Below are 15052 nucleotides of genomic sequence, written 5' to 3'. Positions count from 1 at the left end.
GTATTATTTCAGTTCATTGCTGAACATGTGCTGAACTGTGTGTGCAAAGGAGAGATATGAAAGTGAGAGAAACAAGTGACGGAGCCTCTTTTTCGAACTCCATATGGGCAAATGCATGCAGCAGTGAGTGAGTGTGTGCTTTAGAAAGTGGGATTTTCTGGTGGGAAATGTTTTGTCTTTTAGTGCCTCTTTTCATGAAGTGAGCCTGTCATTGGCCCCAGCCTGATGAATATTCACACAAGTGACAAAGAGCGCTCACATAAACAAAGTTGAAGCCAATTAATTAGTCTCCAGAGAGAGAGAGAGCCAGATTCACCCATGCACAATCACGGTGCTCATGTGTGTGTGTGTGTGTGTGTGTGTGTGTGTGTGTGTGTGTGTGTGTGTGTGTGTGTGTGTGTGTCTTTCTGACACTTGCACTTGTTGCATACAAGAAGAGAAAGCATGACAAAGTGAACCATGGCAAATTGATTTGAGTCTTGGCCGCCACAGAGCTGCTAATTATCATGGCCTTACATCACAGGATTCAAATCACAATCCCGAATGTCAGCATGGGTGCCAAGGTGTGGCCTTGTGCCGCTGTTTGCCGCAGCTACACAGTGCATGCTGTACCCCTAAAGGCCGTGGGTTCACGCTTGCATTTCTCTCCCAGTCTGTGCAGAGCAACAGCAACAAAAGAGCAGGGTGGAAATTCACGCCCGTCTAAACAAAAAAAGGATTGTTTTATGTTCATCTTGACCTCTGAGATGTTTTCCCACTGCTCCTTACATCAGAACCTCTCACCTACTTTACCAAGACCTCCTCCCTCCTGTTAGGAGAGAAAAGACACTTGTCTTCTGTTAGATATTATCTTCCCCTCACTGAAACATGCTCTTTCTTCCTTTTTAACTCTTCAATTTGCTTTAGATTGCTCTCACCTTTAAAAGCTCTGCCTCTTGTCTGTAGCTCTTTTTTATCCCTGAGTTATTTATTTCTTTCTGCAATGTTTTGGGGACAAAAACCTGTTAATCTGTCTCATGATGACACTGGTGGAACTCACCTCCTGTAAGATTATCCCTAATAATTAGAAAAGGACATTTTCTCAGTAATACAATACATATTTTTATGGTCTCGTTTGTGTATTCTCTGTGGATCCAGCTGAAACTTGATGTTTCTGCACCTCAAATGTGCTAATTTGTTACTTTCTGTTTGTATATTGTATGTGTTTTTTTAAATAAAATAAAAATAATTTAATTAATTTAATTAATAATTATTTAATATTTTTTTTGCGACCTCTCTCTGTCTGATTGTCTGGACTGTCATCCTGCTCTGCAGTTATGACAACAGATTCATCACAGGGAACTGGAAGAGCTTGTGGAGCTACAGTTACAGCAGTGTCTGATTCTCTGGGCTCCTCGCTCACATCCTCACCATTCAGAACTAGTAAGGACTGGGGGTTGAGCAGAGGGAGTCATAGGACGTGGTGGAGATGTCTCCGCAGCAGAGTCTGCTTCTGGGGCAGGCTGCTCCGCTTCAGTCTGGCTGATGGTCAAACCGTCCTGGCTGGCAGTGATGGCAGGAGGTTCATCAGAAGCTGGACCTACAGCACAGTCTGATTCTGGGCTGGGCGTAGAGGCAGACTACGCTGTTTCATCCGAGCCTAAATCAGCAGCAGGTTCAGCTTTTGCAGTCGGAGGAGTGGGTGGAGGAAACAAGACAGGGGAGTCCATTTCTGGGACTGGCTCTCTGTCTTCTTCCAGACCAGGCTCCTCGTTCAGATCCTCAGCCTTCATGTGAATGGCCTCTGCACCATCAACTTCATCAATGTCCTTTGGGGGCTTGAGCAGCCTTCTGGCTTCAAGCTCAGTGTCTCATTCTCATACTGTTGCTGACCTCCCACATCAGGAAGAGAAGACGCTTGGTGCCGTCACCTTCAAAGTCCTCCAGTTCAAACTCCCAGAGCTGCACTCTCATCATATCCTTGCTTTGCTCCAGTAGCAGGTCTGTCACGTCTTCTACAGTCACCTCAGTGGGATCAGGCTACAACAAGTTACAATGTGTTGAATAGGATTTGCTGATGTCTGCCCTGCAGTCGAAAGTGTTTTGTTTGAAATGTTTGCTAAACCTCGCGCAACAAAGAGAACCAACACGTGTGATGTTAGCCTCAGGGTCTTCATACTTTGCTGTCAGCCTGAACTCTTATTTGCATTGTAATGATTCAAGACATCTTTGTATCCCTTGGCGTAGACTGTAAAGATTTGTTGAAGCACATTGATTTCTATCAATTTGCTTAAATTAACTGGTGACAAATAATGCAGAGACCTGTCTGGAAACTGCTTCCAAAGAGGCTTACTGGAGTGTGTTTTATTGAGATTTTGTGGTTTTACTGTATGTATTCATGATTTTGTGTGTTTTGTAGACTCAGTAGCTGCCTCTTAGCTGCAAACAAGTCTCTTATCTGTGTGTGTGTGTGTGTGTGTGTGTGTGTGTGTGTGTGTGTGTGTGTGTGTGTGTGTGTGTGTGTGTGTGTGTGTGTGTGTGTGCGTGCGAGCATGCGTGTGTGTTCATTGTCAGTGAAATAAACTTGTTTGTCTCCTCCTGCATTGAAAATCCATCCGTTGAATGACTTCAAAGTTGTAAAAGTTGAATGTTGCATTTCTGTCCTGGTTGATTTAACGACACCTATGATTACTGGTGGTTACAGCAGATGTGGTTTGATTCTACAAGTCAAAACACTCCTCAAACAGCTGCTTCATCAGAAATAACTACAACCATAGAGTAACTGGTGTATTTGTCTACAGTGCGGCCAAGCAAACTATTGTCATATGAGTAAAGAAGTCTGGCTATAGTTGCCCTTTTTCAATTATTCTGTGAGCAACTGTGATCTGATTTTATGCTGCACGCAGCATGAGTCAGTGGCCAGCAGGATGCGGTGAAAGAAGCCGGTTACTTTGCTGAGAAGTTTGCAGCCTGTCGCCTCCAGCTCTTCATCGGACAGCTCCTTCATGTTTCGTTACTCCCTGCAATGTTTAAACTGCTCCACTGTCAAAAAAAAAATAAACTAAACTAAAAGTCATCACACCTTCTTTAAAAAGAAAAATACCTCAGTCCAGTCCTTTTACAAAATAGCTCTTCTGTCCTTTTCTTACCCAGGGTGGTGCCATATCCATCCTGACGGCCTGCGAGAGGCCCAGTGACTTTGCTGGTGTGGTTCTGATCGCTCCGATGGTCCAGATGAATCCAGACTCAGCCACACCGTTCAAGGTACAGCAGAAAGTCCACTCATTTTCTCCACCGCTCTTCACTTTTGCTGTCGTCTTTCCTTCCTAATTGGGTCACGCTATTCAGTTAAGTACGCTGTTAACCCAGGATTCAGTCGTCTTACTCCTCTCTGCCCTGCTGTGGGTGATGACTATAATACTGGCACCTTTTACTCTGCGTGTGTTACAAGAATCAGTGTAAGTGCCACTTGAGCAGCATTAGCTGTCTCTTACTGACTCACAGACACAAGTGTGCTCAATTTTCAAGGCCAAACACTGACAAAGCTGGTGTCAAAATCTGGATGGGAGGAGAAGAGATTTGCTTTTCTAATTAGCCTGTTTTAACACAAGGAGATGTGTGTTTTTAGATGCAGCACTGACATGAACATACAGTAGAAACACACTGCGTGCAAAGAGGTGAATTATGCAGTCCACACTCACAATTTCATGACTGTATGTCTTTGTAACACCAGACAGATGGCGAGACAAAAGGAGAGCAAGAGAGATAGAAACATTCTTCAGGGAGGTGTTGATGTGTGAAAATAAACTGCAATGCTTTGTTTTTCACTGTTTTGCAGGTTTTTCTGGCAAAGGTCCTGAACCACATGCTGCCCAGCCTCACTCTGGGCTCCATCGAGTCTAAGTGGGTCTCACGGGACAAGACGCAGGTGAGAGACAAATGTTTGTGGGTGTGTGTTTGGCTGGGAGAGCTGTATTGTAATTTTTGATTGAAATGTCAGATATGGGCTGAAAATAACATTTGCAAGGTCTCAAGGGGGGGTGTGTGTGCGTGTGTGTGCGTGTGTGTGCTTTATGTTTACGTGTGTGAAGTCATGCACCAAACTTTTTTGGACAGTCCCAGGATGGAAGCCCACCCTGCAGTAAATACTTTGAGTCCTTTCCAAACTGTGAGTCTTATCTCGCCAAGTTTGTGTGTGTGTGTGTGTGTGTGTGTGTGTGTGTGTGTGTGTGTGTGTGTGTGTGTGTGTGTGTGTGTGTGTGTGTGTGTGTGTGTGTGTGTGTGTGTGTGTGTGTGTGTGTGTAATACCTTGGGTGGATTGTATTGTATTATTTGTAATCATAAAAACAGGTGCATGTAATGTGTCACCTACAGGACAAAGAGTTCACAAGGTCTCAAAAAACAAAATAGTATGGTTTGATTTGGATTTTGTTTTGTGTGTGTGTTTGTATTGTGTGTGTCTATACATCTACATTTCCTGTATAATCTCAAAATGAAGCACAGAAGAGACAAAAACGCACATGCAGGCACGTCTGCACACCTCTGTTACACGTATTTGTGCTGGTAGACACGTTCTGTGGTTTTTGCACAGCTGTGGTCGTTTATGAACTTCATGCTGGTGTGTGTCTGCAAATATTCAGACACCAAAGATGGCCTTTCACAAACGCTTTGTAGTAACAATAGGATCCCACAGCCTGCTGCTTCTGCTTCCCACAGTCTGTTGGAGGAAGTAGTGTTATCACTTCACACAGGAACCATAAAAGACACGACAGATTCAACAGATACCTGCATGGATCACTGAAAGAAAAAAGTGTTTTAAAGATGTATTGTTCATCGATAGCTAGCGGCAGATACAGCCCACAGTAACCGTGTTCATATTCCTCTATGTGCTTTGTGATACGAGTGACGGTGGAAAGATCCACCTTGTTTCATTACTGCGATTATTATTATCTTGTGACCCTTGAATGGGGCCTGACCCCTAGGGTGGGAACCACTGGGCTACACAACAGTACCTAAAGTAGTTAAAACTTGCTCCACCTCGAGCAGCCACAGCAATAAAATGCTAATTACAGGTAGTTGTAACAGTCTTTGCACTGAGTCGCCGCAGGTATGGAGTAACCTCAGTGTGCACAAGTATAAATGAATACATACATAAGGATATATTGTGCAGCATCATGTAACCAAGAAACTCTGGTGCTCAGCAAGACTTTATGACACAAATATGGCCTGATACAAAGACAATAAATCAATAACATTTCACTCTATACTTTTGCTGCTACTTGACTCTTCCACAGTGAGATGATGTGCAGAACTATCAATCCAACCAAAAAAAGGAGTTCAAAGATTATTTGTATTGTGCGACTTATTCCCACTGCCTTATTGTGATTATGGTGTGATCTCAGCTTCGATGGAGATTCTCTCGCCTCGTGTTTCCGAGTGTCACGACTCCTCTGAGCTGCCGAACAGGTCGTGTTGTGTCACAGCTCAGCTTACAGTCGGTCGTTATTCAAAGCCTGAGAGAAGCCGCTTCTGTTCCACTGGGCCATCAGCTGTGTTTACATATAAGCCGAACAGAAATGGGAGTGTGTGTGACTTATGTGGGGGCACGTATGGAACTTGAAAGTGTTCGTGTTTAATGTGTAGTGTGTCCTCTGCCGTTCAACTCTGATTTAAACTTGTGTTAAGTGTCACATCTACCTTTATCTTTCTGTGTCCCACCCGTCCTCTGAGGCTTATTTTTCTCTACATAAAAGCCCTTCATCCGTTTATTTACCACCCTTACTCCAACTTGTCAACTCTCATGGTTTTCATCGCCCTCTCTTCTCCCATGGAGGCACTCCTTCTCTTAACTTTCTTCCATATTTGGATATATTTGGAACAAAGAAATTTATTGTGCTTGCTAAATATAGATGCTTAATGCAACCATCCAAGCATTACAATGTGGCTGTCTAAATGCCCAACAAAGTATGTCTACTACCAATGTAGTTGCTATGGTTACATTAAGAAAGAAATTGGGAAACATGAGTTTGAAGTAAAAGAATTTGCAAGCTTCATGATCAAAATGAAAAATTAACCTCTGGGACAGGTTTAAAGTCCCGTTGAGTTGTTTCTGCGTTGAGCAAAAAGGCTCAAAATGAAGACTCTCATAACTCCTTCCTTTCTCTCCCTCTCCTGCCAGGTGGAGGCGTATGACGCAGACGAGCTGAACTTCCACGGCGGCATGCGGGTGTCCTTCGGCATGCAGATGATGGGGGCGGCGGCACGAATCGAGAAGGAGATCCCGACCATCAGCTGGCCCTTCCTACTGCTGCACGGTGACGCCGACAAGCTCTGCGACATCAGAGGCTCCAAGATGATGCACGAGAACGCGCCGAGCTCAGACAAGAAAATCAAGGTGCGGACGGTTTGTTCACAGGAAATGCATGTAAATGATTTTAGTAATCCTTCTTTGAAGTGAATGTTTTTTTGTCAGCCTGGTAGAAGACAATGCATGCAGACTTGTATCAAGTCATCACTGCTTTATTTTGTACATGCTGTTCCGTTTTGTTGCATACAATACCAAAACAATCAGGAATGATGTGTCACACTACTGCTGCATGACATTTGAAAAATTGCTGTTTATCCTGGCAGTACAAAAGCTTGCTTCAGCTTTGGTGGCTGGGAGAAACAGCACCTTCAAGCAGTCTAAAACTGGTTCCTGTTGCCTTTGAAAACCTGAAAGCCAGTTTCAGTATACTCAGCTTATGGGCAAAAGGTCACTGAGTAAAATAAGCTGCGCTGGCACTAAAAGATGTTTGCATGTGCAGCATAGTCAGATCATTAAATAGTGCATTATCGAGTAAAACCTTTGAGCTAAAACGTTCTCACACACGCCTAGAGCTGGTTCCAGCATGATGCATTCACTGACCGACAGACTGGAGGGTCATCTGTCAGTTCTTCCTCCTCTCCAGAAGGATGTGTGTTTCTAAAGAAGGAAGTTCACAACTCTTTTATCACATGGTTTATCGCATGAGCAACAAAGAGGAGAAATGAACTACTGAAATGAGAGATGAGTGAAATGGAAAGAGAGGAGAGAGTTAAAGAGAGTTCGTGCTCAGTTCTCAGCTTTGTGGATGTTCCTCTTTGCTGCTGCCGCATTATGGGACATTATTCCGACATGGGCCCAGGAACACTGTTGTCAGTAAACACACATTGCATTCTGTTTGTATTTACGCTGTACACACCACCCCAAGAGGGTTAGATTTCAAACTACTTCAAGACTTCAGACTTGTTTCCAACAGCTTCCCTGTTCTGTGTATGCCGTCTCTGTGACCCTCTCTCATTGCTCCTGTTCAGGTCTACGAGGGAGGCTACCACGCCCTTCACCACGACCTCCCGGAGGTGGCTGAGTCCGTGTTGAAGGAGGTGACCACCTGGATCACGGAGCGCCTCCCTGCCACAACATTGCCACAACAACAAGGCTCCTAGATATGTGACTCGGTCAACAGTCCAAGGCAACAGCCAACCTCGTCCCAAGAGGCCTGCTCACTTTCCAGTGCTCTGTCAGGCATAACAATTCTACTGCACTCTCCGGTATGGGAATATATTTGGGCATATAGACGTATACTATACAATATATCCACCTCTCCTATGTACCTACCAATCAGCCCATGTGACATTGATTTAAATTGGATGATGGGGTCAGAAACCACTTCTTGTTGTAACTGGTCAGACTTTCTGTAGCGTATCATCAGGAATGTATACTTCAGGCAGGCTGCACTAAAATGCACCTTAAGTAAAGTAAAGTTTAAGCTTAAGGGTTCAAAGTGCAATAATGTATTTTCCATCTCCTTGTTTATAGACACGGACCAGATCTTTTAAGTAGTTGTGATAAATCTGCTGATCCACCATTCACAGACAGGTCAGAGGTCAGGATCAGCTAGAGGAGAGCTAGATCCTCACACTGCTTCACTGCCTTCACGGTGTCAGTAGATGTTCATGTTGATTTGGTTGGTTCAGATTTGGTGGCTCAGGAAGAAACGCAGTTATCTCAGAAAGCATCCTCTGCCTTCTCCTTGATTGCACTGTTTTACAAATAACCTAAAATACCACATTTGACATGGGCAATTCTTCTAGAAGCTTATACTGTATACACGTGTGACTCTGTTTATACGTAAATAACGACTCCTCTCTTCTCCTGACTTCCTCCGAATGTTCCTTTTGTCTCAGCACTGATACATGTGAAAACTGGTCTAATCCTTCTAAATCCAGCCTGAGGTCTATTTCAAATCCAACTCTAATAATTCTATTAATTTGACAAGTTGTTTTACAAATGAAGTGAATTGTGTGAGTGAGCCTGGCTTAAATATCTGTGATATTTCAATTGTTTTCTTATAATAGACAAAGGAGGGACCACTAGACACAATTTATAAGTACTTTCATTTTTCAGTGTGCCTATTTAAGAATGTCAGGAATGAAGAGGAGGCCAATTGACCAGGTGGAGCTGCTCTCTCTCTCTCTCTCTCTCTCTCTCTCTCTCTCTCTCTCTCTTTCTCTCTTTCTCTCTTTCTGCAGGTGGGAATTAGAGGGAGAGGGCAAAGGCCATAAGGTCTCCTCTGTGTGACCTTTGATCTTTGGGGTCACAGTTGACTTCACTGTTAGGATCTTTCTCTTGGGGCATAAGTTCATTAAGCTCAGACTGCAGACAGGGGCCCAGCTGGAGAACAAGAGAGAACACATCACTCTGTTTCTGTGGACAGGAAAACAGTTTAAGTCCCACCTACAGTGGCATGACACAGCAGCCAAGCACACACTTCACTTTTTCTATGTTTCCAAAGTACATTCTGAGAGTGCGCGCAGCTGTGTCCAGTACTTGAAGTCAAACCTGGCTTCTAATAGGTTTTCAGTGAGAACGTATAGCAATAATGTCACAGTAGCCTATATTTTTGGTAGCTGTTAATTCTAACCTAGACAGACACACACTGAGCTCACCTTTTTATATTGTCAGGCAGACTGTAATTAACAGGCACTGCTGCTTTCACCTGCTCGTCAGGCAGCAGAAAGTGTCAGCAGCGCGAGTCAAGAACCTTCAGAATGCATGTGTGCGTCCACCTCGACATCAAACATGGGAAGCGATCAAACATTTAGGTGTTTGTGGCAGTTCAGACGTAAAACACGTGGCCGTCTGCTGGCTTCCGACATCATTCAGGTCCAGCTCTCGGAAAGAGGCTCCACTGTGTCGCCCTTGCTTTCTAGGGTTTTTATTCATTATCGCCCAGAGTTCAAAGGGACACATGCAGAGAGCGGTATCCACGGTGACCGTTACTCACGTGTAACCACGGCAGCAGGCCGGCGGCACGGTAGAATTGTTTTTATTACATTTTACATGTGTAGTAACCATGGTGATCACAACAAGACTGAGAGAACGAGATGAATGCAGGCTTCATGCCTGCACTGTCTTTCTCTTGTGCTTTCTAACTTTTTATTTGCTCACTCTTCCCCTCTCTCATTCTCCCTATCTGGCCCTGTGTCACCCTGTTTCACCATCTTTTTTCTTCTTTAGTTGCTGTGGTGACCAGCACTCTTTGTTCTGTCCATCACAGAGCCCCTTGTTCTACTGCACATTCAAACATGTTGTGCTGTCAGCCACCCACGCTGCCCCTAGTGGTGAATGGTCAGAACAGCAACAGGTCACATTGCATTGTTTTAACCTGCCACTGACTCTGCTCAGCTTAATGCTGTATCTGAACCACTAAATGTCTTCAGGGATGTAAAAAGCTGACATTTCTGAGTCCGTGTGCGAGAGTGTGATCTAAAATTGCCTGCCAGCTGACACTTTGAACCTCCAAAGCGTTTTGCTATTTTCAGTGTTAATCATCTCTGATGTTTGCTGACCATTCCCTGATCTTGGTACTGAGAGAACCAACTGGGCTGCATTTGAAAATGAGATATTAAAGAACTGAGATCAGCAGAGAGAGCAAGGCAAGGCAACTTTATATAGCACATCCCTTCATAAAGCACAATTCAAAGTGCTTTGTCTAAAATATATTAAATAAGAAATAAATCATAAGACATAGAAACACATTTAAAAAGCAAATGAGAGAAATAAATAGAAGGGAGTTCAGGATGGAAGTGCATCCTCCTCTCTGTTCTGTCAGGCATCAGAAGACAAAATATCAGGTTGCATTGCCATTGGGTCAGACATAGATTGAGATATAATGTGTTCATCATTGCAAGTGGGAGTCAGACCCTTAACCTCAACCAGAACTGCAGGGGTTTTTGTTTCGAGCACTTCAAACACAATGGACTCCTGATTGGGCTGCAGCAGGCACAGCACGCACAAAGGCTGCACAGTCCCAGTTGTATTCAAACTCCCAATAGCACCCCTGCTATGTAACAGTATATTTATTTCAAAAGCTCTACCTGTCAGACTACATGAGTGCATATTACTGCTATCGCTAGCTATGGGGGTGGAGAGAGGTGGAGATGGAGTGACAGAAGAGAGAGAAAAAGACAGGAGGGAAGCTGTCAGTAACCATAGCAGCATGCCCCCCCGAGAAATCAGCCAGTGAAAATTGTGTATTTGTTAATGGTGCAGGTTGTAAAGCCGACATTGCTGCACTTTCAGAGCTGGTTGTCCATTTTGCTGCTCTGAGGATTCCCTTTTGTGTGAGCTTCAAGATAGGAGAGCAAACAATTACCGTCACCACCAGGTCACAGTGAATAATAAGAGCTGCATACTCTCACCAAATTCAGAGCAGACTGGTCTGCTGTTTGTGCTGAAAACTACTAAAATGTTTCTTTTTTTTAAGGGAGTTTGTGTATTTTTGCCCCCATCTATCCTGTATCTTGACTGAAAAGTGGTGGACAAATGAGCGAAATTAAGGAGGAATCCCGCACTTTTTCACTAGATTTCATTCCTATTCACCTGCTTTAAAGGTGTGTAATCCCTGACACGAAAGACACGACACACTAAAGCCTTGTACTGTCTGCCTCGCCCGTCCATGCAAGTATCCTTTTATACTGGCATGTATATTTAAACGAGCATGAATTGTGCACAGGCTGGCCATACTGAGAGATAGTCATGTATGGATGCATAGCTCTGTTAATATGTAATAACCCATTTGACTGTTAATATATTTTTTATTTAGGACAGAAGCTCTGTGTGGGACAGGCAGGAAACTGCTGAAAAAAGTTGGGCTGTGGCTTTTCTAACAAAGCGAAATTCATCTGGCCTGTCGGTTTGTCAATGGGGCCATTGTTTGCTTTTTTAAACTCGACTTTATGACTGTTTCTAAGAAAAGAGCTGTTTTATGTGATGGAGGACTAATGGGCACATACCAGTCTTTCTGAAATTTTATGAGATTAAAGTGCGCTGGGAAGATTTAGTGCAGAGTTTGCATGAAGTCTCGAGTCAGTGTTCGAGTATACAGCAAGAATTGATGAGGTCTTCTCCAAAATGTTGTGAATGCGTGAAAATTGGGGTACACGTATCCACCATAAACTAGGTGCTTATCAGCATGCATTTTAGCAGCATATTGGCTCTTTAGTAATCTTACCCTTTAAAGCACTTATAATGTCCTTATTATTGGGGTTCGGGTTTTAAGGGTTAGAGTTAGGTCATTAAGATCATAATTCATATACAATGTCCTGACTGGCTATCAATAAGCAATAATTAGGAGGTTATTAACTCTTACTTAATGGCCAAGTAGTTGCAGAATATGGTCATGCAGAATAAGACATCACTAAGTGTTTTATAATGACTACTGAAGAGCTAATATGCTACTAATATGCATGCTAATAAGTAACTAATGTGTGGTGAATATGTGTATGTTAATAGAGTGTTAAATTGTACCTGAAGTTCATAATCATGTCTGTAAAACACAGAAGATCCAGGTTTTTAAAGTGGGATCATCTCTGCTGAGATCTTATGTCAAACACAAGTCTATAAAAATATTTCACTGATGTTGCATTTTGGACCAAAACAATTCAAATCTTGCTGGTTTTATCAATGTTGGTTTGATTTTTTTCTAATGGCCGGACTGCTTGGTAACTGAACATAATTGTAATACACTGTTTAATAGCATAGCACTGCTAACAACACTTTATGGATATACCCAAATCAAGACAGTGATGTATCTTTTATTTATCTTGCTTAGAGTATTTATAGGAAGTAATAGTATGTATAGGCCTCTATATATTGATTACACATCATGACAAGGCACTTTTTGTACCATAAACCAGTCATATTATGTCATTTTTACTGATGCTCAGCTCCATAATACTTTTTAAGATTGAAACTGGTTCGAGGTTGTATGTATGTACAGTTAGCAATTCCAAAAATGTTTGACAAATGTATGCTGTGGTTTTGCACAGAGAGTATTTTACTACTGTCTGTTGAAGTTGACGTCAAGTCTTGTTGCAGTTTGTCACAGAACTATGAATGTTTAAACCATCTGATATTAAAATGCTTTTGTTTGGTAACTGGATCTTAACAACCAGGGTTATTGCAGCAATTTGGGAAAATCTCGTGCTTCTTTCCCCAAATTTGCTTTTCAGGAACTTACTTCCACTTCTCTCTCTTTCATGTAGCTTTCTCCAGACATAAAACCTTCTGTTCCATCTCAGATTAAAGACAATTTGGTCAAAATATGTCTGAGGACTAAATTTCAGGTATCAAGTTTTCTCTTGACAGCAGCATTTTTCTGGGAAGAATAAGCCTTAGATTCATTTGACTAAAAATTCCACACAATTTTACAGATTTTTATGGGAAAATATATTGTACGTTTATTTTTGGATTGTGGTCTAGTGTTGTTCGTGCCTTATTACTATGACAAACATGTATCTGAGTGTGTTTGTGCATGTGTGAGTGTGTGCTTTGCTATAGATGAACTGTGCACAACTACAGATCTACTCTGATTTTCTGGCTGTCTGTTTCCGGTTCAGTAATTGTGTCTGTCTGTTTATCTTCACCCTGTTTGTCTCTTCCTATTTATGTCTGTCTGTTTGAATTTCCGTCCAGTCAGGGGTCTAAGCAGATGTGGGTCAAAAACAGTTTCTAAATCTTTCAGTTTAGGCTGAGATACAGCTCATGAATACTTCCCAGCTCCTTTACACACCTGTTTTCTTATAGTCTGCTTAAAGAAACACATAATATCAAGAAACATAATACTTTACATTGAGGATGAGGCTTTTGGTCCGGGTTGGTATAATGGCACAGTGATTACATTTGGAGCCTATCCCATTTCCCCCCATCTGTTTCCATCAGAAAACAGGAAGTTCAGTCCATCACATGATAACAAGGATTTGTGATATGACAAGAACTGCATGTCCTTCTGAGTCCATCAAGATTGTTGTGTATTGAATGATTTCTTTATGCATCATTGTTGTTATTTGTACATGCTGAGATACTGAGAGGCTGATGTGAAATGTACATTTCAAAATTTGAGTCAATGCAGAAGTGTTGAATGAAATTACACTAATAGATTAAATCAACATGATTTCTGTTTTGTTTTTTTTTCATTGTTGAAACTATGATTTAGATCTCATCCATGCAAAAAAAACTATACAATTAACATCATGACCAGTATTCTTGGACAAACTAAAACTTCTGGGCATACTTACTGATAAAGACACATCTTAAGCGTGATGATGTGACGTAGAAACTAGGAAGATGGAGTGTGAATTGATCCCATCAAGACGTAGAACAGTATAAAACATTATATTTTGGAAAACAGTATAAATGATGATGCATTGACATAAAGTCTGAAGTCAGTTGGAGTGTTTATAGGCAGCACATCATGGACCACAATGCATCATGCTCTTGAGTCTTCCTTGTAAAGTAATTTGTTGTTTGTTTTAACAGATCACTATATACTGTATGACACTACAATTGAATAGCCCAGTTCTGATACTCAACTATCAAGAGACAAAACATGAGATGTTAAAGACTCATTTTAACTCAAATTGAATATATTGAACCTTGCCAGCATCCTACACTTCTCACTGATGCACTGTAGTCATGTCACACTGAGTGTAGTATCAGCACTGGGCAATTTAATGACAGTCTTGTATATAAGATGTATATAAAATGCAAGAATGGAATTAATTCTGAATCACTGAAAGTCAAACTACTTGTTACTAGAATGTTCATAATGTCCATAATCTCTTACAGAATAAACTATGACTGTTTGACTGTAACAGCCTGACTGGAATACTTTCACATCTTAGAAACATACATAAAAACATGTTGTCTGTAACATCTGGCCTCATGTTGTTGTTTTCACCATAGTTCCAAGCAACTAATTTTTAGTATTCATCATTCATCATATTATTACTGACATATTTTTCGAGAACAGTCACTGGACGCAGACTCGCGGTTTGCGGGTGTGACACAGATCTGTGTCTGATGTGGTCGACCTGCTTTCTGCCATGTTTCATGTGGGAAACTGGTGAAGGATGCACAGACTCTATCCAGATGGTTCATCGTCCCAGTGGTCGGTTATTGAGGTGATAGAGAGCGCACATCAGCCAGTAGGTGGTGGTGTTGTATCACAAAATTCATTGAAGACTGCCAAATAGTATGAATGTAGTGTTCGTCACACACACACAAGGCATGAATGAAGCAAAGATTTAGTTGAGGATTTAAATTGCAGACATTTACTTCTTTTCATGGGTTTTATTTGGTTTTTGGACTCAAACTTTTCAATCTCAAAACATGAATTTGCACCTTTACTCTCATTAAAACTCTAAGGTTTAGTGTAATAAAATCTTACTTACAGCCACCAGAGTTTTCCTCCATCACTGATTGCGTTACTTAGTCTGAACATCATTTTTTCTTTCTTTTTTTTTAATCAAAACTTAGTTATTAGACAGTAATTTAAGATTGTTTCTTAAGTCATTTCTGCTTTTATTTGGCTCCATACATTGAAGAGTGACTGCACAAATGAGTCAGAGTAATAATTAAACCAGCTTTACAAGCCAGGTGACCCACATCACAGCAAGCGTACGGTACAGTCCTCATCATCACTGTGCTTCCTCTTAGTAAAGCTTTCTTCTCTCATCCTCGTCCCCCTTGTTCATCCTCATGTCAACA

The 15052-nt window shown here is 41.8% G+C and overlaps 1 protein-coding gene across 2 annotated transcripts in view; it reads left to right on the top strand.

The window, feature by feature from the left end:
- Positions 1–10929, top strand: part of mgll (monoglyceride lipase) — a 38442-nt gene extending 27513 nt beyond the window's left edge. For both annotated transcript variants that reach the window (XM_070967914.1, XM_070967913.1), the window contains 4 exons: positions 3133–3243; positions 3818–3907; positions 6158–6373; positions 7315–10929. In XM_070967914.1, the coding sequence (XP_070824015.1) occupies positions 3133–3243; positions 3818–3907; positions 6158–6373; positions 7315–7446 (549 nt within the window). In that variant the 3' untranslated portion in view covers positions 7447–10929. The remainder of the gene's footprint in view (positions 1–3132; positions 3244–3817; positions 3908–6157; positions 6374–7314) is intronic.
- The last annotated feature ends 4123 nt before the right edge of the window (positions 10930–15052 follow it).

This window comes from Chaetodon trifascialis, chromosome 8 (genome assembly GCF_039877785.1).
Source record: "Chaetodon trifascialis isolate fChaTrf1 chromosome 8, fChaTrf1.hap1, whole genome shotgun sequence".
NCBI classification, from domain to species: domain Eukaryota; kingdom Metazoa; phylum Chordata; class Actinopteri; order Chaetodontiformes; family Chaetodontidae; genus Chaetodon; species Chaetodon trifascialis.
Note: the sequence above shows the minus strand (reverse complement) of the source record. Positions and strands in the feature narration are given on the sequence as shown.